The sequence below is a fragment of the Oryx dammah genome, unplaced genomic scaffold, assembly GCF_014754425.2.
Source record: "Oryx dammah isolate SB20612 unplaced genomic scaffold, SCBI_Odam_1.1 HiC_scaffold_8, whole genome shotgun sequence".
NCBI classification, from domain to species: domain Eukaryota; kingdom Metazoa; phylum Chordata; class Mammalia; order Artiodactyla; family Bovidae; genus Oryx; species Oryx dammah.
Genome location: NW_024070192.1, coordinates 8,613,919 through 8,636,012, shown reverse-complemented (window position 1 = coordinate 8,636,012; position 22,094 = coordinate 8,613,919). Strand labels below are relative to the sequence as shown.

General features: G+C 56.1%; 1 protein-coding gene across 8 annotated transcripts in view; it reads right to left on the bottom strand.

Moving 5' to 3' along the window:
• Positions 1-612: 612 nt before the first annotated feature.
• SEPTIN9 (septin 9) overlaps positions 613-22,094 on the bottom strand; it is a 176,872-nt gene continuing 155,390 nt past the window's right edge. For all 8 annotated transcript variants that reach the window (XM_040244672.1, XM_040244675.1, XM_040244674.1 and 5 more), the window contains 9 exons: positions 13,261-13,452; positions 12,516-12,644; positions 12,074-12,155; positions 11,645-11,782; positions 9,123-9,240; positions 8,253-8,348; positions 7,868-7,964; positions 3,466-3,517; positions 613-2,373 (listed from right to left, as the gene is read on the bottom strand). In XM_040244672.1, the coding sequence (XP_040100606.1) occupies positions 2,238-2,373; positions 3,466-3,517; positions 7,868-7,964; positions 8,253-8,348; positions 9,123-9,240; positions 11,645-11,782; positions 12,074-12,155; positions 12,516-12,644; positions 13,261-13,452 (1,040 nt within the window). In that variant the 3' untranslated portion in view covers positions 613-2,237. The remainder of the gene's footprint in view (positions 2,374-3,465; positions 3,518-7,867; positions 7,965-8,252; positions 8,349-9,122; positions 9,241-11,644; positions 11,783-12,073; positions 12,156-12,515; positions 12,645-13,260; positions 13,453-22,094) is intronic.

Here is a 22,094-nt window from a genome sequence, read left to right as displayed (position 1 = left end):
CGACACATGACCTTGGATGTCTGACCCCTAGACTGCAAGAAAACCTATTTCTGTTGCTTTAAGTCGCCCAGTTTAGGGTGGCTTGTGATGGCTGCCCCAGGCCACCCCGCCAGGAGGGAGAAAGGGGCTAGTAAGGCCCACACGCAGCTAAGAAATACCCAGATCCCCGGTCTAGATGCCCCACTCGGGATGCAGGAAAAAACCGCGCAGGGCAGCCTCTTTTATTCCAGTCGTTTGGTGACTGAGTTCTCTTGGAATAAATTGGTATGAAACGATTGTCAAACACTGACCAGCTCATAGGGTTCACTGCAACAAACTTTGATTTCAAGAAGAAAAACATTATTTCCAGGATACAGTCATAGAAGCAGCGCACAGCACTGCCCGGTGGAATGCCTTCAAAGCCTCCTTTTAATGAATAAATTAAGACTCTGTTCGCTTTTCAATCATCCCCTTAAATCAGTGCTTCTAAGTCCCTGAAACCTTTCTTCCTCCCAAAAGGAGATGAAACAATTCCCCAGCAATCACTTCCACGCTATCTTCACACTCATCAAAGGAGCGCCACACTTTCGGGGTCAGAAAAGAGGGGAAAAAAAAAATCCCCACTCCAGAGTCTTCCGGGTTTGCATTTGGAACATTTATTTCAGGAAATACATTTTCAACACTTTGTTATTTATACAAAAAGAGACGAATTTCTCAGGAGGCACATAGCGAAAGGCCACTGTGGAACAGATCCCAGTGAAACTAACAAGTTTTCAAAAATCTGGCTACAGAGAAGGAAGCGAAGGCGTCCCAAGACGGGCCGGCTGGACTGGTCCACGGCCGGGACCCCGACGCTGGCGACGGACGCGTCCTTCAACATCTTGGTTTTGGCAAAAATGGCAAGTCGGCAAGTAAACTGTTTCTACTAAGGGGTCCTTCCTCTCTTAGGTGGGGAGAGAGTAAACACACGAAGCAATGACCTACACACACATGCGCGCACGCACACACACACACACCAGTCAGTCTGCACCCACCCCTCCCACCTTCTCATGGGCAAGAAGCCAGCCTGGGGCCTGCAGACGGTCACGGATCATTGACCTGTGTCTGAGCTCCCCGGCCCGGGGCCATGAGGACGTGGAGCCCGACTGTGGGCCGTGGATACCTGACCCCTATCAATCCCTCTCTGGGGGTCTTTATGATGGGCTCTGGGGGCGGGGGAGGTACAGGGCCCCAGGCACATCAGGGCAACACAGTCAGGCTTGCCTGGCCTCCCACCTCCCTGGTCGTGGTGTCAGCCAGGCCTCGGTCGGGGGGGGCTGTGTGTCTGGGGCGGCCAACTGGGCATTCACTTAACCAGAGCGTCTCGGGCCAAATGGATGTCTAAACAGACAGATACACTTCCCTGGTCACACGGGGTGGGGGCGGGGCCGGCACCAAGCCCACGAGAGCCCCTCGCCCCCCACTTCCTTCTGGCACCTGCCAGCACTTGACTTCCTCCTCAGCTCCTCTACCAGATTCACTCGCTTGGACCTTCCCAAAAATCAGGGCGGGGCAGGGTGGGCCTTTTGCTTCCTTTGAATCCTCAAACTCCAGCGGGGGTGGGGAAGGGGGCGGGACATAACGGGAGGTAAAGACACATCTCCCTCTCTCCACCTTGTCCCAGCTCCCTGCCCAAGGGGACAGCTGCGGAGAGCTGGTGGCTCGTGTGCACGGCTGAGATAAAGGCACTTTCTGCTCCAGGACAGGCTCACGGGCGGGCGGGCAGCAGCCAATGGGCAACTTGGATCCTGTGGAATGAACTGCTCTCCCCTAGGGGCGGGCTCAGGGGCTCCCCAGCGGCGTGCAGGGAGGCAGGGGCAGGAAGGGGCCCCAGGTCCACCGGCAGGGTCCCATCTTCCCGCGGGCACCACCCCGCCACGCTCCAGGGGCTCTAAGAGCTGGGGGCCACTCCTGGGGCCTGGAGTGGGGGCAGGGTGGGGAACTGAGTCAGTGGTCCTCCAGCCCCTTCTGGACCTCAGGGAGGGCCAGAGAGCCGCCCCCCACTCCAAGCCACCCCCCCCACTCCCAGTCCTGGTCCCCGTAGTCAGTGGGCTAATAACAAACATACTCAGAGGGCGCTCGTCATTCTGTTACTTGGCAGGTGTGAAGGGGCGGAGATCGAGGACACAAGGAGAAAATTATATAAAATAAAAATGGGGCGGGTGGCGGGTGGCGGGAGACGGTAAAGATTCGGGGTAGGGTCCCGGGGCAGGCGGTGTCTACATCTCCTGGGCTTCGGGTGCCTTCTCCTCGACGCCGTTGGCCACGGCGCTGCTGCCCTCGTGCAGACGCTTCACGCGGTAGGCTTCGAAGTGGATGGTGCTGGTGATGTCTTTGATGTTCTGCATGTGTGTCCTGGGAGGGGCACGAGGGAGGGGTCATGAGGGGGGCCAGGGGTGAGGGGGCGCTCCTGCTCACTCAGCCTGCCCTCCCCACTCCCAATCCCCACTACACGGTCCCCCAGGCCGGCGAGGGGGTGCGGTTCTCCAGCACGGCGCTTTAGTCCCACCAAGACAGACCAAGCCTGGACAGGAGCATGTGGGGGTGAGGAGGCGGAGCTCCATGGCAACCCCTGCCACTCTCAGGACCACGTTTTCCAACACAGCCCCTTTTCTGTGACAACTCAATCGCCAGTTCAGGGACAGGCTGAGTGCAGAGGCCCCCGGTGGTGGGCAGGGCTGGAGTGCCCTTGCTCTGGTTCAGAAGAGCCAGGGCAGCGGCCAGTTGTGCTGGCAGGCAAGGGGCAGCGGCCTGCAGCAGGCAGGTGAGGGGCCTGGGGGTAGCAGGTTACTGGTACCCCTGTAGTCATGTGTTGAAGCATCCCTTCTCCACTGACCATCAGGGCAGGTTTGCAAAGGTGTCAGAAGGGCATCCTTCCGCAGCCAGGCTCTCCAGCACAGGGCAGTTAGCTCCTGGAAGCCAAGTCCTCCCCCAACTTGGAGGCCATGAGAGATGGTCCCGTCCCTCCTAGTGACTTCGTCCATAGCATCCGTCGTGCTGGCTGAGAAGCTGGGAGCCCCTGGCACCCCGGAGGGAGCCCCCACTGTCTCTGTTCACCTGCCCAGGCCCTGGCCTCACCACCTGGGCTGAGGACGGACTCCTCCTTGCCTGGGCTCAAGGAAACTGAGGCAGGGCCTCCACCAGGTCAGAGGACAGACACACGCCCAGCACCCGAGACCTCCTGGGGCTCAGGCTGCAGCGATGCAAACTCAACACTTTCCCAGGTGAAAGTAAAAAAGATTTTCACTGCTTGCTTCATTTCCAACAAGGCATTTTAAGACAATGGGGCTCCAAGGAGGAAGGCAGATGGGTGGGGTGTGCTGGCTGCTACTCAAGACCTCCGCCGGCTGGTCCATCACCCTCACCCACGGCCCACAGCCCTGACGGAGGCCCCTTCTGGGCTGTCATCCCCTCCCCACCCAAGCACCGGACCCGCCTGGCTCTCACCTGATAAGGAGGTCTCTCAGGTAAGCAAACTCACAGTGAGTGGTGTTCTCGACTGCAGAGGAGAGAGAGGAAGCATTAAGATCAGGAAAGCCCTTCCCAGCAATGCTGGGCAGGTAGATGGGCGGGGCAGGGGGGCCACAGGGGTGCACCAGGCACCTCAGCTCCTGCCCTCCGGGGAGATGGCACTGTCACCTGGTAAGACAACTGCGGGGGAGAGAGTGCTACGCTAAGCAGGAGGGGGCCCGTTGCTCCTCCATGGGGGCCCGGGGGTGTCCCAGGGGAGACCTGAAGATGAGAGGGGTGCTGGGAACAGAACAAGGCAGGAACCGGGGCTGGGGTTTCTCCCCCACGTGCTCAGGACACACGCAAGGACACATGTGTACAGAGGTCGCACACTGGGGATGACCGCTCGCATTGAGCTCAAGAGCCAGCAAACCTGAGCCCTGGGCTGCCTGGGAGGGTACACACGGGAACACACTAAAGCCCCTTGGAGTGCTGAGCACAAGCTGAAAGCAGCAGCTAGCTCTGGGGATGCGGGAAGACGGGCAGGGAGGGGCCCCACAGGCACCCCGGAATGGGCTAGTGATGCCCAGTGCTGCATAGAAACTGTCTGCCTGCTGTGTGGTCGTCAGCTGCCAGTCACCCTTTAAAGGGTGCTGAGTGGCATCACCTGGACTCAGGGAGGCTGTCCTCTGAGGTTCTGTGGGGGCGTCCGGCCCACGGGAAGGAATCCCCAATCTCCATACACCCTACAAGAGACTTCTCATTTGTGGTCGTAGGGAGGTGCGGCTCGGAGGTGGAAAAAAAACAAAAAAAAACACTCTGCCCAGCTTCCACGGCCCGTGAGGCCTGGCTCCCAGGTCCAGGCTTCCCCATCCCAGGGAAGCAGGGCCTTTCTCAAAGTTAAAGGGTCGATACAGCTAGCAGATAGATGGGGAAACAATGGAAACTGTGAGATACTTTATTTTTCTGGACTCTAAAATCACTGCAGATGGTGATTGCAGCCATGAAATTAAAAGACGTTTGTTCCTTGGAAGAAAAGCTATGACCAACCTAGACAGCATATTAAAAAGCAGAGGCATTACTTTACCAACAAAGGTCTGTCGAGTCAAAGCTATGGTTTTTTCATGTCATGTATGGATGTGAGAGTTGGACTATAAGAAAGCTGAGTGCCGAAGAATTGATGCTTTTGAACTGTGGTGTTAGAGAAGACTGTTGAGAGTCCCTTGGACAGCAAGGAGATCTAACCAGTTCATCCTAAAGGAAATCAGTCCTGAATATTCATTGGAAGGACCGATGCTGAAGCTGAAACTCCAATACTTTAGCCACCCGATGTGATGAACTCACTCATTGGAAAAGACCCTGATGCTGGGGAAGATTGAAGGCAGGAGGAGAAGGGGACGACGGAGGATGAGATGGTTGGATGGCATCACCAACTCAATGGACATGAGTTTGAGTAAGCTCTGGGAGTTGGTGATGGACAGGGAAGCCTGGCGTGGTGCAGTCCATGGGGTCTCAAGGAGTCGGACACGACTGAGTGACTGAACTGACCAACTGACAGCCGGCAGGGGGACCAGGGTGGTAAAAGGCCGAGTGGCCCACCCGCCAACTTAGGCTTCCCAGGTGGCACTAGTGGTAAAGAACCCGCCTGCCAATGCAGGAGACACGAGAGATGTGGGTTCGATCCTTGGAATCAGGAAGATCCCCTTGAGGAGAGCATGGCAACCCACTCCAGTATTCTTGCCTGGAGAATCCCATGGACGGAGGAGCCTGGCGGGCTGCAACCCCATAGGGTCACATGGAGTCGGACACGACTGAGGTGACTGAGCGTGCATGCACACCCCTGACCCCTGCCCTCCTTCCTCTCCCATCCCCTACCCTGCAGGGCTGCGCCCACAGTAGAAACCTCTGCTGGCTGGCTCTCACGCAGCCTTTCCATCTAACTTGGAGAAGCACTGAGAGTAGAGCGAAGAACAGGGCTCTGAACCTGAAGTGACTGTCTGACCACTGGATCCCAGGTTGGGCAAGTTATTCTGGCCTCTCTGAGCCTCCATTTCCTCATCTGTAAAATGGGCATAATAATGCCTCCCACCTCTCAGGGATGGGAGAGAATGAAATGAGTTAACTGTGCACTTTATCACACCTGCCCTCCTCTGAAAACATTCGGGCAGCTTCCAAGGATGAGTAAAGTACCTCAGGACGGTGGTGCGCAACCCAGGAGTAGGAAGAAGAGGGAACTGGGGCTGGAGAGGGTGGGGATGAGGAGAGGCACAGAGCAGCCTGCTCTCCGGTCAGCTCTCAATTCACAAGGTCCCAGAGATTTAAAAAAAAAAAAAGTCACCAAAGTCTTGGGGAAGTTCAACTACTCTAATGGCAGAAACTCCTTCCGGGACCTCACGAAGGCTGCTGGGAAGTCAGAGCCACTCCCCCGCCACCATCTTTACAGGTTCTGTGGGGCTGTTTCTCATCACCGCCCTCAACGTGGGCTGGCAGCACCATAGCAACGCACAGTTCATTTAAAGTGCGGGATCCAGGCCAGAGCAGGAGAGCAGGGACACAGAAAACCAACCTCCCTAATTTCCCAACAATTTCCTTTACCGCCTGCCGGCAGGGCCCAAGTTGGCCACCAGAGGGCAGCAGAGGCTATCAGAGGCGGAGCTGCCCTTCCCTGCCCCTCCCCAATGGCCCTTTCTTTTTCTTTTTCCTTTTTTCAAATGTACTTGTGCTGCGCCACGTGGCGTGTGGTATCTTGGTTCTTGACCAGAGATCATATCTGTGCCCCCTGCAGTGGAAGTGTGGAGTCTTAACTACTGGACTGCCAGAGAAGTCCCCCCACTGGCCCATTCTTATCCCAAATCCTCCAACACACTTTACAAAAAGGTTTCTAAACAGCAAGATTTCAGGAAGAGGAGAAATGGAAGAGGCGGGGCCAAGACGGGATGAGCCGAGGATGAAGCCTAATTAAGACATCTAGGCGGGACAGGGAGGTGAGGGAATTTAACAATAACCCAGGTAAAATGAGGCTGGGAGTGCTCACTAGATCAGTTTTCACTATATCATTTCCTGCTAATACAATGAAAGTATATGAAAAATGAAGTATCTGCTGTCCTGAAAGCTCCGATGGTCTTTGAGACATTCTCCGATTTCACTAAACTCCTGGCACAAGGTGCTCACTTTAAGGATGGCAAAAACAGGACCCAAGGGATGATGGGACAAGCCCAAGGTCACAGGGACATGCCCAAGGTCATGAGCTAGGTGTGGGATGGGGTGGTAGCAGGGGGAGTTGAAAGCAACTGTTGAATTTTCTGCTTCCTTCTCTATGCTGGGCCTTTCAGCCAAGTGAACAGGGAGCAAAGTGGTCCATTTTAATCTGTTCTAAAGAGGGAAGGACAGAACAGAGAGAGGGGGAAGGAAACGCCCAGGTCCGCCCCACCTATGGTCACCTGTAGTGGGTTGGATGGTGTCCCCCAGACGTCCAGCTCCCAACCCTGGGCACCAGTGAATGGGACCCTATTTGGAAAAAGAGTCTGTGAAGGTGTAATTAAAGTAAGGATTTCAGGGACTTCCCCAGTGGTCCAGTGGTTAAGAATCCATCTTCCAATGCAGGGGATGCAGGTCTGATCCCTGGTTGGGGAACAAAGATCCCACATGCCAGGGGGCTCCTGAGCGCCACAACCAAGACCCGATACAGCAATAAACAAATGTATCTACCTCAAGAGGGGATCACCCTGGATTTAGGGGGGCCCTAAGGTCAGTGACAAGTGCTCTTAGCAGAAGAGAGACACAGGCGCATAGAGGAAGGCAGAGCAGAGACCGCAGGGCTGAACCTACAAGCCAAGGTCAGCTGGCAGCCACTAGGAGGGGGGCCGGGAACAGAGTCTCCCCTGAGGCCTCCAGAACACTGAGGATGAACTTCTGTTTTAAGCCACCCAGTCTGTGCTGGTCTGTTGCAGAAGCCCCAGGACATGAAGATGTGGGGGTCCTGGAACTCCGAGGGGGCAGGGAGTGAGGAGGGCATCTGGTTCTGCGCTGGACAGAGCTCCAGCCCAGCCCTTTCCCCAGGCCCAGAGAGGTGGGGTGACTTGTCCAGGGTCACACAGCATGCCTGGAAAACCCCAGCACCAGGACCCTGGCAGAGCCTGTCATACCTCCTTCCTGCCTGGATGCGGGGGACTGGGATGGAGGCACAGCTCCATCAGCTAATGGCTGTGGGCCCCGGACAAGACACCTAGCCCCTCATTTCCTCCACCAAGCAGGACCCACAGGAGCCCTTCCTGTGGCCGAATGGGCAACAGACGAGGTCCCAAGAGCAGCTGGTCAGGTCCAGGTGCGCGGCTCCCGGGTAGCAGAGGCAGCTTTCCTCCTGACTGTCTGGAAGCCCCGGCACCAGCTCGGCCATTACCTTCGATGGTGCCCCACTTGGTTTTCCTTCCAAGGATCCTCTTCCCGTTTACTTGGTACTCGTGGTCACTGCCCACCACGGCGAACGGGATCATCTCCTGGGGGAGGGGCGGGAGGCATTGGTCACTTGTGTGTGCAAAGGCCGGTCCACTCCCTGAGCCCCTGGCAAGAGCTGTCCTGGGTCGGGCCTCCAGCACTGAGACCCCTTGGCCTAAGACAGCTGCACGTGGACCCTCTAGCTCCAACCCCTCCTAGCCCAGATAACACTTCCTTATGGCTCAAGACCATCCCACCTGTTTTCCTGGACCCCTGGAAAGATCCCCACCCATGTCCTCTAGCAGGAAGTGAGGGGCCTCTGGAAACAGCAGTCTGATCGGTGCACTCACCCGGAATTTCTCATTCACCAGCCGGTCCTCAGAGTCCTCGTCAAACTCCTTCTGGGGGTACACGTCAATGCCATTGGATAGCAGGTCCGCAGTGATCTGAGGGTCCAGAGGGGAGACGAGTGGGCACCGTCCATGCAGCAAACTGGACCAACCCACTGTGATCTGCCTGTGCTGTGACCTCCACAAAGCAAGTGGCCCCAGGCTCAGAGTCAGGGGTGGGCTCTCGGGGGCTGCTAACTGTCTAGCTCTTGTGCCTCTGGAGTGGAGGAGGGGCAGCTGCAGACCTGCCTGCCGGGAAACCGCAGCCACCCCAGAGACCCGGGGTCACCATCCCAGGCACGGGGCATCCCCGTCCTGAATTCCACCTGGACACCCTCTCACTGCAGCGGCGCATACCGCACAGGGGCATCTGCGTGCGTCAAACTGTCCCCAACCACCCTTTGCAGCGACAGCTGCCCATACGGATGGTGATCGGTGACGACGTCCCTGTGAACAGCTGTCGTTTCTGCCCTGAGCACAGACAAATGCCCAGGGGGCACCTTTGGGGGCTTCCTTGTTCTTTTCCCTCCAGACACATCCGTTGCTAGGGCGCTGTCCTCCCCTAAGCATGCTGGGAAAATCCCTGGACCTAAGGGATTATGGGTGGAGCTTTGGGAATGAGGGTTAGGAGTCTCCGCACTCAGAGGCAGAGGCTCTACAGGAACCCAGGGTTCACCCTCCTGTTCAGAGAGCAGTCCAAGTGGAACAGCAACTGGGAAGGAAGCCACCATCTGTCCTGGAAACTGTCTCTTCCATCTAATAAAAACTGGGGATTTTGTCTGATGGCCTTGCTCCCACCAAGGGGGATGGCGGGCAGAGGCGGAGCCCTACCCGTTGTTTGAAGTAGACCCTCTCCTCCAGGGTCAGCGTGTCGGCCTTGGCAATGACTGGGACAATGTTGACCACTTTGCTCAGGCGCTTCATGAACTCGATGTCCAGGGGCCTGAGGCTGGAGCAGAGGGACACAGACGAGGGTGTGGGGGAGGAACATGGAGCGGGACAGAAACTCGGAAAGGGGGCCCACTCCTGCCTGGAGGGAGCTAGGGGGAGGCCCCCAGGGTGCCTGCAGCTCCCAGGCGGGTGTATGCCAAGGTCAAGGCTGTGGGCTGAGCGCCAGCCAAGGCACTGGCGAGGGACAGAAAAAGCAAAAGAATCCTGGGCCACCCTGACCCGCGGGAGGAAGGGGTGGGGGGCCAGACCAGCTCTGAGCAGCCTGGGGATGAGCTCCCAAAGCCCCCAGTGTGTCCACTGGGAGAAGGGCTGCCACCGGCTCAGAGGGCCATCAGATTGTGGGGCGTCACTCTCTGGGGGCAGATGGGCGCTCACTCAGCCCCATTTCCCAGGATGAGCTGGGGGCTGCTGTCCGGGGCATCCCCAGCCCCTTGCCCACTGGCTCCAGGTGTCGAAGGTCTGATGCGGGAAAAGGCTACCCCTCAGACCCTCCTCACACCCCCCACCCCGACCCAAGATAGTTCTCAGCAGCTGTGGGGCAGGGCGGCGGGGCTCCTGAATGGCTGGCACCGCCTTCCCACCAGGACCAGAGCTGTCCCTGCTGTCCCCGAAGTTGGTCACAGACTCAGTGTGAGGGTGAGGCGGGCCCCAGGAGGAGGTCTGAATGGTGATGGGGAGGAGCCACCCGATCCCCCGGGCTGGGGTCTGGGGGGGCGATGGCGTGGCGCCCCGCTGGGTCACCACAGCAGCAGCAGGGCCCACCCTCAGCCCCCTGCCTCCAGCAGCGCCTCGGTGGAGCAAAGCCTGGACCAGCTGCTGTGGGACTCGCGGCTGAGCCCCCTGCCCCTGCGCAGACCCTCGCCGAGGGTGGATCAGGGACTCGCTTGGTTTCCCACGAAGGCCCCCAGGTGAGGCCCATGGCTCCTGCCGGCTTCCTTCCTGTAACCGGTACCTGCGAGGCTGGGCCCCAACCCTGGGCTTTGTGCTTCTAGTAGAACGGAGTGTAGGACAGTCAGAGCCAGAGCCTCAGGCCATGGTGACCAGCCGGACCCCGGGCCCCAGCAATCCCCCTGTCGACCCTCGCTGGCCCCTCCCCACCCACTCCCGGCGTCCACTGGGTGCTGGGCTCCCTTCCTTCCCACGTCCTGATTCAGGACGAGCCTGAGGGTGTCCACCAGGCGGTGGAAAGACACCTACGGGTGGCAGGTGCAGATGGAGCCACAGGGAGCCAAGGACAAGGGGTCTGTGAGGCCCTCCAGGCCCATCTGAGGCTTCCCTGGTGGCGCAGTGGATGAGAATGCAGGGGATGCGGGTTCAATCCCTGGTCCATGAGGATTCCACATGCCGCGGAGCAACTAAGCCCACGCGCCCCAACTACTGAGCCCGCCTGCTGCAGCTTCTGAAACCCTCGTGCCCTGGGGCCTGCATTCCACCAGGAGAAGCCACCGCAACGGGAAGGCGTGCACCACAAGAGCAGCCCCCACTTGCTGCAACTAGAGAAAGCCCGAGCAGCAACAAAGACTCAGCAGAGCCAAAAATAAATATATAAATTTAAAATACAGGTGTGTTTTAAAAAGGGGCTTCCCAGGTGGCTCAGTGGGTAAAGAATCCGCCTGCAATGCAGGAGACGCAGCTTCAATCCCTGGGTCGGGAAGATCCCCCGGAGGAGGGCATGGCAACCCTCTCCAGTATTCTTGCCTGGGAAATGCCATGGACAGAGGAGCCTGGCGGGCTACTGTCCTTGGGGTCTCAAAGAGTCGGACATGACTGAAGCGACAGCATGCATACACACACACACGTTTAAAGAAAAAAATCAGTAACACTGGCCTTACTCACATGCACAATTAACATTCTAAACAATCAAAGAGCGCATCTGCCCTCATGAGGGAGACCACCCCTGCTCAAAGGAGGCGAGGAGATCCCCGACCTCTGCTCCAGGGCACCCACCCCATGCCAGCCTCACTGACTTGTACGTACATCTGTAGCTGCGGATGGCACTGGCAGGAGAAAGCAGCTCTCTCCAAGGTGGCCTCAGCTAACAGCCCTTATCCAGCCCTGCCCGGGAACAAGCCCACTGTTCTCTGTGCTCCAAGCCCTCCTCGGTGTATGTGTGGGGTCCCTGCCGGGGTCTGTTATCGCATCATCAGCACTCCCTTATGGACTAGCGACCCGCACGGAGGGGCAGGTAAGTGCTAAAGACACACAGCTGGAGAGTCTCTGCCCACCTGCCAGGCCCATCAGAACGCCTGCCCTGAGAAGGCACAGCCCAGGCTCCGGACCACCCCGGGCCCAGCCGGTCCTCCGCCCTCCCGGGCAAGCTGGATGGTGACAGGTGGGTGAGACGCAGGGTAGGGGCCAGAGGGAGGTCGGGGGCACTCAGGCTGCGCGCCAGGGGCACGTACGAGTGGCCGGTGGCGGGGATGAAGTACAGGCAGCAGTGGACGCGGGTGTCCGGGATGCGCTTCTTCCGGTTGATGTTGACCTCCTCTTGCAGGTACTTCTCGTACTGGTCGTTGATGAACTTCATGATGGGCTGCCAGCTGCATGGAGGGACCCAGTCAGTGAGCAGGGAACCCCCACCGCCCCAGCTGGGGAAGCAGCCCCCTGCCCCCCAATCCTCACCTGCAGGCCCCCAATTCCCCAAGTCTCCACCCAACACCGGGAAGCAGGGGGTGGGGGTGGGGGTGGGGTGGGTACCACCTGAAATCCTGAGTGCAACAGAGACCTGAAACAGCCTCCCAGGCTGACCTGTGACCCCAGGGGTGGGGGGAGGGGCGAGATTTCCAGCAGCCTCTCGAGGGCTCTTCCGCCCGGGGCAGTGGTCCCCTCACCAGTTCTCATTGTTGATGTGGTCCCCGAAGCCCGGCGTGTCGATGACTGTCAGCTTCATGCGGACGCCCTTCTCCTCAATATCTATACACAATCACAGCCCCCGCCGAGTTCACGGGGGAGACTCGGGACCTGTGCACATAACCGCCCCCTACCGACCAGGCTGCCCGACCCACCCTGCCCCAAAGAGGGCAGCCTCCTGCAGCGCCCCCAGGATGATGCCAGGGAGATGCCAGTGTACAGCAGTGAAGCCCCCTGCCCATGCTTTTGGGTGGAAAACTCAGCTGTCTCCAGAGGGCTCTGACCAGGGCCTGCAGGGATCCTGGAAGGCATCCCTGACTCCTCGCCCTCCTCCCACCCCACTCCAAGTCTCAACATGCCCAGAGGTGCTGCCCCGAGGGACCTGACTCGGTACCCTGCCTCCAGCCCCTGCCTGGCTCTCACCGTGTGTGATGGACTTGATCTCAATGGTCTTAGGGATGCGCTCCTCCGAGGTGGGCTGCACTGACTTCCGGCTGATCTTGGATTTGAAGAGGGTGTTGATCAAGGTGGACTTTCCCAAGCCGCTCTGCCCTGGGGAGAGAATGGGACTGGTCGGCAGGGTGCTCCAGAGACGGAGGCTCAAGCACCTGGGAGGTGGCGAGGCCTGGGCATCATCCCCCAGCTCTCCTTAGTGGGGCTCCGGGTCAGGGGGCAGTCAGGAGGCAGGAAGGGCTGGGTGCCTGGGCAGTGGCCAAGCTCTCGCTGTACTTTGTGGCAGAGCAGGACATGGACCCCTTGCCTTTTGACCACAGGGTGGTCAACCTGCCCCATGCAAGGTCCTAGGGCTCCCGGGAGGAGTTGGGGTTCAGACGGGGTTGGGGAGGGAAAGTGGCGGCTGGCTCCTCCAGTGTGATCCACCCTTAGCTGTGGGACATACCAGGATCCACGTGAAGTTTGATGGAAAAGCCCTACAGAGGCCCCCACCGGAGGGTCTGTATCCCTCATCGCTAGACCACCCACGCTGCAGGGTTCCCGTCCAAAGCCCTGGGGATCACCTCGGTAGAAGAGTCCACACGCTCGTCTGTCCTGCAGGCCAGGCCTGTCACCCCGTTTTACAAGGGCCTGTGTGGCCGGCCGGGGAGGGGCAGGGGGGCTTCCTTGTGTGGCTCTGGGCGGCTCACCGGCCGGATGAGAGTGGGGGACTTACCCACCACCATGATGTTGAACTCGAAGCCCTGCTTCATGGCCTTCCTGCGCATCTGCTCCAGGATGGAGTCGATCCCCACGTAGCCGAAGTCCACGGAGGCCTTCTCGTTCCGTGGCGCAGGTGGCTGCTTGAGCGCGGCATCTCTGGGGGTGTCAGCCATGTCGCCAGCGCTGCTGGGAGCTGCCTCGGGGGCTGCAGGAAGAGGAGCGGGCACATTAGGGGGCAACGGTGGGGGAGGGAGGACACGCAGGTGGGGGAAAATGAGGCTCAGTTGCCCAAGAGACCCGGAGGAACACCTCAGGGCCAGACCCCTCGGGCGGAGCTGTCCTGCCGCCGTCTGCCTGGCCCACAAAGCCTCACCCCACAACTCAAGTCTTGAGCCAGGACAAAGGAGAGGACAACCCTCTGAAGGGAGGCCGGAGGGAACCAGCCAGTCCCAAGCACCTGCCGGTGGCCCCGGGCCGGCGGGAGTGCGGAAGGAGGGCGGGGACGCAGAGTTAGCTCCTCCTGGCACAGGGGTTCCACTGGTCCCTGGGTGATGGCAGGAAGGAGAGGGCCCATGGGCAGCACCTGCAGGTACTGCCCCCTGCCTCCCACCCTGGACTGGATTCAAGTGTCTTCTCTCTGGCCGCCCAGCACCTGCGGGGCCCCACGCCCACAGCCTGGGAGGCAGTTTTGTTTTCAGGTCTGCAGACAGGCAGATGGGACTGAGCTGCTCAAAATAACTCAGGCTGCTTCGGTCTACAGGTCAGAGCCTTCCTCCTCTCCTCCTGGGCTGCCCTAAGAGTCCACGTGACCCAGCTGGAGGCCTGGGGGCGGTGGGGGAGACGCCCAGAAAGCTCCCAGTGGGCCTGCACAGCTGCTCAGGGCGCTCAGGACCATGTGGGTTCCCCACCAGGCTCAGCGGCATCCCAGTGAGTCCCCCCGCCCCCGCCACCACGACGTGCACATCCAGACCAAACCCTTCCCCGACGGCCCTCCCCACCCCTTCCCCCCTACCCCCTCCCCTGCCCCCGCGGGTCCAAGCTCTTCCCACCCCCTCTGCCCGCTAAGAAGGATTTTCAGCTTCATCTTGCCTCCCAGGAAGGATCACAGTCTCTTCTCCCAGGGCACCCTGAGCTCATAGGAAGCGACCACCCAGCGAGTCTAAACACTCCCCCTCTGCCTGGTGAGCCCCTCTCACAGCCCTCAGGGAGAGAGTGCTGGTGGTTTCCAGAGCAACAGCGCCCCCCCGCAGGTGCCCACCTCTCCAGGGGGCATACCCTACTGCCAAGGTGGGCAAGTAGCCTTCCCAAACACGGCCTCCCACCCATCCCCTCCTGCCCCTGCCAGGAAGGTCACTGCCGAGCTTTCAGATAAACTGCATTTTGGTTTCCTGGGGAAATAACCGGACTCCACCCCACCCACCAGGTTGCACCTCTGCAGCCACCCTCCGTCTTCAGAAGCCTCCGAGGGAGCTGAGATGGGAGCCAGCACCCTCTCCTCCCTGCATGCCCAGGCCAGCAAGAGAGGAAAGATGACTGGCCCTGTTAGCTTACAAATCCCAGAGCCTGGGCTGTCGCTGGTTTATCCCCAAGTCAGTCACTAACGTCCCCCTATCCTTTGCCCGGAACAGGCAGAAACATTCCTGCTTCAGAGAACAGGGGCCCCAAGCATGTAATGTAACACACATAACAAGGCCAGGGGCTGCCCGGGGGTCCACACATCTCTCCTAACAACAGGCTGATGCTGGAGGTTTTGGTTCCACGTCCCACCTCACCCCATCCCCGGGCCAGGGAGAGGCACAGGGCCCAGGAGGCAGGGATCCCCCCTATTCGACCGCCACTGGGGGGCCTCCTCCCTGCACGGCCCGGAAGGAATTGCCTCTGCTCAGAAACACTCTGCCCCGGGCTCCAGCATCGTTAAACAAACAAAGACCAGAGCTGCATCTGGCCCGAACGTGTGGCTCTGGGGCTGCTTCCTGGAGACAGACATGGGGCCCTGTCTTTCGGGACAGCAGTTCAGCCCTGCCCCACGTGACCGAAAATTGCTTCCATCTGTCTGCGGGTCTGGGAGCCATTCTGCCCTGGACGGGGCCAGCCCCTGCCCCACCCCCACATCTCCCTCCATCCCTCACCCCCTCCAGAGCAGCACAGGGTGGGGGTTGGGGAGACTCCTCTCCACAGTTTCCAAGAGCAGCAGAGAGAGGCTCCAGCCGGCCTCGCCACAGGCACCAACACCCCCTGCAGAAACCAAAGCGAACCCGCCTGCCCACCAGGGCCCTGTTAGAGAAATAATCAGAGAAACGCGACAAGCGCCATCATTCCCGCTGAGAGAAGGGCCTGGCCTTCTGCACAGGTGAGGGCCCATTCCCCCGAGGCCCCTCCTCTGGGAGGCTCCATGGTGGGCAAACCCCACTCTGTCTGCCTGGATGGCCGGCAGATATGGGACCCTCCCGCTATGCCCACCCTGATAGGAGGCTTTGGAGTCTGCCTTCAGGACCCCACGGGGGAGTGTAGAGGCCCCCAGCAGCCAACCGGCCCAGAGATGGTCTCTGTGAAACTCGGGGTTTCTGTGATTCTTGCAGCCTCTAGGACTCTAGCCAGCTAGATGGGACGGTGGAGACGGGTGACTCCAGCACTGTCCAGTGAGGCAGCCACGTGTGGTGAAATTTACAGAACACAAAACGTACCATCGTAACCAATTTTAAGCATGCAGCTTGAGAGTGTTAAGTCCATTCACGATGTTCTGCACCCAAGCTCCTAACTCATCTTGCAAAACTGAAACCATCCCCGTTAAGCATGAACCCCCCACTCCCCATTCTGTTTTCTGTCTCCATGAATTTAGCTACTGTGCACCCCAGGTCAACAGAGTCACACAGTATTCATCCTTTTGTTTCACCAAGGAGAAGGCCCTCAAGGTCAGCCCACGCTCTAGCAGGTGTCAGGATGTCCTTCCTTTTGAAGGCTGAGTGATACTCTGGTGTGTCAATGGAGCACATTTTTAATTCATTCATCAATGGACACTTGGATTGCTTCTGTTTTTTAACTAGTGAACAGAGCTGCTGGGAACATGGGTATACAACTATCTCAAGACCCTGATTTCAAAGCTTTCTGAAACATTTTTGACCCAGTGGGAATGCTGAGTCAAATGGTAGTCATATTTTTAATTTTCTTCAGAACCACCAACTGTTTTCACAAACATGACATCTGAGCACTTAAAATGCAGCTAGTCTAACAGAGGAACTCAGTTTTTTATTTAATTTTAATTCATTTCATTTTAAAGAATGATACACGGCATGGGGACTTCCCTGGCAGCCCAGGAGTTAAGACTCTGCCCTTCAAATGCAGGGAGTGAGTGTCTGATCCCTGGTCAGGGAACTAAGATCCCATATCCCACAAAGCATGGACAAGAAATTTTAAAAAAAAATTTTAATTAAAAAAAAAAAAAGAATTTTGACACATGGCAGTAGCAGCTATCCTGGAGAGCACAGAACTCTTGTCTAACCTCCTCATTTTACAAATGGGGTGTGTTTTTTTTTTTTTCTGAAATGCACTGGAAGCAGTCTGGCCAAGCGGAGCCCATCAATGAATTTAGGCCTGTAACTTCACATTCACTCTCATGATAGCTGATTAACATACGTGTCCCCCCAACAGGCCATGAGCTCCAGTGAGGATGGCAGTGATGTGTGTGGATCTCCAGTGAGCCTTCAGAGCCCTACAGGGAGGGGACACTCAAGCAATACTGAGTGAACGGGGTCTTGGGGGAGACCCTCAAGGCGGGGGACAGCGAGGAGGAGCTCTGCTGCCCTGAGCTGCCCACAGACCCTCCACAACAACAGTCAGACCCACCTCCAGACCTGCCTTTTCCTGACTCATCCCCACCCCCAAGACCTCTGTCCAAACCACCTCCTCCAGTGACTTCTGCCCACGGTTCACTCTCTTCCCTGTTAGCTCGGTTTTTGTTTCATACCCAAACTTTATCAAAGGCTATTAATAGGAAAAAGGAAGTTCTTAACAGAAAAACAAGAAGTTTCACATTTACATCCAAGATGACTTTCACTACAGCCTCTGCACGCAAACAGAGAAAGAGGGAGCTGCCCTCTTTAAAAGCGGGAAATGCGTGTTCAGAGAAGTTAAGTAACTTATCCAAAGCCACACCACACCACCAGGTGCTACTCTCCACTGCTCCTACTTGGGAATCCTTGGAAAAGGGGATGGAGGTGGCGGCACCGATTGCCATAGCCTCTCCTTCCCGGAGCCACACTCTGAGGGATGCCAGGTTTGCCGGGGTGTGTGTGTATTCGGCGGGGGGTGACACCTGGGACAGCCTCGCTTTTGCTCCACTGGGTCAGCCACTCTCTCTCAGGCCCAGGGCGACATCCCTGCCCACCACAGTGCCACCCTCTTCTGGGAAAAGACAGCCCAAGTGACCAACTGGGCGGGGGTGATCTTACACGCTGGTTTACACCCTCCCTCCAGCCTGATCATTTTCTTTACTGTGGTAAAACAGATGCAAGTTACAAAATCGACCCCTTTGACCATGTGAAGTGTTCATGTTAGTGTCATTAATTACATTTACAATGGCATGTAACCATCACCACCACCTACCTCCAAACGCTTTTATCATCCTGGTCGGAAGCTCTGAACCCATTAAACACTAACTCCCCTTCCCTTCACCCTGTAGCCTCTGTTCTGTCTCTGTGAATCTGGCTCCACTAGGAACCTTGTATAAGTGGGAACATTCACAAGTATTTGTCCTTTCGTGTCAGGCTTCTTTCACAAGCATCATGTCCTCGAGGCTCCCCCCTGCTCCAGCATGTGTCACATTTCATTCCGTTTTATGTCTGAATATTATTTCACTGTTTATCCATTCATCCATCAACGGACACTTACAAGTTTCCACCTTTTGATGATGATGAATAATGTTGCTATGAACACCGGCGGACACGTGTCTGTTACAGTCCTTGCTTTCAAGTTTTCTAGTATCCAGCCTAATTATCAATATTAATAGGACCCAGTTGGTGCTCAGAAAGCCCGCGGTTTGGACAAATAGGTAACATGGTCACCCTACAGTCAAAGCTAGGGACAGTGCCCCCTGCAGACTTTGCAGCTGGGAACCAGGGCCTTGGATTCTCACTCTGGCTCCACGTGAACCTCTGCGAGTCTCTCCACCCGGCTCCTCACTCCCTGATCTGACTTTGCAAGATCTTCAAACCCAAGGTTGTAGCTCAGTCAGCAGCACCCCCAACTCCTAGGCCAGGGGGTGGCACGAAGCAGCGACTCAAGAAACATCTGGAAGGTCGTCCACGCATGGATGAAAAGCCAAAGATAATGCGGTAAGTCTACACAACGGACTACAAGCCATGGAAAGGCCGTCCACCCATGGACGAGGGGACAGACAGTGCAGTAACTCTACACCACGGACCATGAGCCCTTGAAAGCACTCACGCCCTAGACGAATGGACACGAAGACGTGGTATATGCATATGGTGGACTATTACCCAGTCATAAAAAACAAATGAAATAGCACCATGTGCACCCACATGGATGGACCCAGAGATGATCAAACTCAGTAAAGTAAGTCAGCAGAGAAGGACAAATATCATAGGATATCACTTATATGTGGGATCTAAAAAATAATACATTAACCTTATTTACAAAACGGAAACAGACTCACAGACAAAGAAAACAAACTTAATACCAGAGGAATAAGAGGGGGAAGTAAATTAGGAGTTTGGGATTGGCAGATAAAAATTACTTTAAATAAAACAGATAACAAGATCTTACTGTCTCACACAAGAAAATATATCCAATATATTGTAATAAACTAAAATGGAAAATAATCTGAAAAATAACATATAAATGTAAAGAATATGTGTGTGTGTGTGTGTATATATATATATATATATATATATATATATACACATGTGGAATGGAATCACTTTGTTGTACACTAGAAACTAACCCGACATTGTAAATCAACCACGTGTGTATGCATGCTAAGTCACTTTCAGTCATGTCTGACTCTTTGCGAACCTACGGACTATAGCCCACCAGGTTACTCTGTCCATGGGATTCTCCAGGCAAGAGTACTGGAGTGGGTTGCCATGCCCTTCTCCAGGGGAATCTTCCTGACCTGGGAATCCAACCTGGGTGTCCTTCATTGCCAGTGGATTCTTTATCGCAGAGCCACTGGGGAGGACCCGTAAATCAACAGTACTCCAAAAAAAAAAAACCTAGCATTGACATATACATACTACCATGAGGAAGAGAGCTAGTGGGAAGCTGCTATAAAGCACAGGGAGCTCAGCTCTGAGCTCTGTGATGACCTAGAGGGGTGGGATGGGGGTAGGGGAGGGAGGCTCAAGAGAGGGGATATATGTATCCATATGGCTGATTCACCTTGTTGAACAGCGGAAACTAACACAACATTGTTAATCAACCATACTGCAATTAAAAAAAAATTGTTTAAAGCACTGATGTCCCGACACGCTATTAACAGATGAACCTTGAAAACACTCTGCTCAGTGAAGAAGCCGCACGTGAAAGGCCACATATGGTACGAGTCCATTTAAATGAAACGTCCAGAAGAGGCAAATCCATTAAGACAGAGAGCAGATGGGGGCAGCCAGGGACTGGGCCATCACACCTATGGGACTTCCTTTTGGGGGATAAATACGACTCTGATGCTGGGAAAGACTGACGGCAAAAGGAGAAGGGGGTGGCAGAGGATGAAATGGTTAGACAGCATCACTGACTCAATGGGCATGACTGTAAGCAAACTCTGGGAGAGAGTGGAGGACAGAGGAGCCTGGCATGCTGCAGTCCACGGGGTCAGAGCAGACACGACTTAGCGGCTGAACAACAACATTTTCTGAAACTAGATACAACATTGAGAATAAGCCCCACTGATGCACAGGCTAAATGGGTGAATTGTACAGGGTGGGGATTCTATCTCAATGAGCTGTTATACGAAGACAGAAAAGTCGCTGCTGGTAGAGATGGACTGAAAAGAACCCACTGTGCCCAGGAGTGCCCACCAGCTAGCTGTACAGCTTGTGGGCAGCTGAGGCCAGGACGCCCCGACTCAGGCCTAAGGTTCCTGTGTCCCCTACCGCAGCCCACAGGCTGTCCAGCTGCACAAGCAGCCCCGTCATCTCCCAGCGAGGATGTTCAGACCAGCGGGAGGAAATCTTGGCAGTGTCTTTCCACAGGCCTCCAATTTGAGCCCAGGCCTGCAACCCTAGTGGGCGAGCCCCGGCCCCGCCCTTCACCACAGGGGCCCGTAGATCCGCCTTTTCTCAGGAACTGATGGGGAGGGGGTTGCTCTTAAATCGGGGAGGAAGGGGTTCCAGCCTCTTCCATCCACATGCCTTCACAGAGGGCTCTAGGTCGCAGCCCTGAGCCAGCACAAGCTTCAGGCGTCTGCTCCAAGGGACAAATTCTTCACCCCTATCCTGGGGTCTGTGTATCGCGGTCTGTGGCTGGCTGGGACCGGGACAGTGGGACACACATCTGGCTGGGATGCAGCCACCAGAGAGGAGCCCGCGGAGGGTTTATACTTCATTGCAGTCCTGGGCGATCGCGGGCGGGGGCCCAGCAGGCCTGCAACACCTAAAGGTCACTCTTCGCCGCCACCCTTCCTTGTCTGTCCTGTCGCCCTTCCTGCAGCCCAGAAACATCCCTGAAGATTCCACCCTCTCCGAGCATCAGCCTCCGCTGCTCGACATTGCTCCCAGCCAGAGGGGCACCCGTGTCACAGCCAGGGACACAGGCCAGGACCAAGCTCTCAGGGTAAAGCCGACTCAATGACCCTTATCCCCCACCCCGATCCTCTCCAGGGACACTGGCACCATCCTTCCCACAGGCCTTGCTCAATCACCACCCACAGTGGCTGAGCAGAAAGCAAGGTGACCCATCTATGGACACCCACGAGACCACCCAACAGGAGCCAGTGTCCCCAGGCAGATCCGTGCAGAAGCTTGATGTTGGGGGTCATAGGGACCTGTCCACCACATACTCTTCCTGCAGGAAATGCGCCCCACCCCCTGCCCTTGATGAAGCCGTCCTTCCCCTGTCCCACCCTCATCCAGGTGCTTCTTACAGTCATAGCCTCCTGCCTTCACTACACACACATGTAACTGTCCTAGAAAAGATGCAAAGAAATGGAAGATGCCAAAGAGCTAGAAGAATCACACGCTCTGACTTTAGACAGTATTACTGATACAAAGCTACAGGCATCAAAACAGTATGGTGCTGGCATAAAAACAGACACATAGATGAATGGAACAGATTAGAAAGCCCAGATATAAATCCTTGCACTTATGGTCAATTAATCTATGACGAAGAAGACACGAATATACAACAGGGTAAAGACAGTCTGTTCAATAAGTGGTGCTGGGAACACTGGACAGCTACATATAAAATAATGAAATTAGAACATTTTCTTATGCCATATACAAAAATAACTCAAAACAGATGAAAGGCCTAAAAGACCGGAAACCATAAGACTCCTAGAGGAAAACATGGGCAGAACACTCTCTGATATAAATCATAGCAATATTTTTTGGATTTGGCTCCTAAAGTAAAGGAAATAAAGCAAAGGTAAACAAATGAGACCTAATTAAACTTAAAAACTTTTTCACAGTAAAGGAAATCATCAATAAAATGAAAAGATAATGCATCGAGCGGGAGAAAATATTTGCAAATGATATGACATACAAGGACAGGGAAACCTAGCGTGCTGCAATCCATGGGGTTGCAAAGAATCAGACATGACTGAGCAACTGAACAACAAATGCTGTATAAGGGATTAATATCCAACATATAGAAACAGCTCATACCATTCAACAA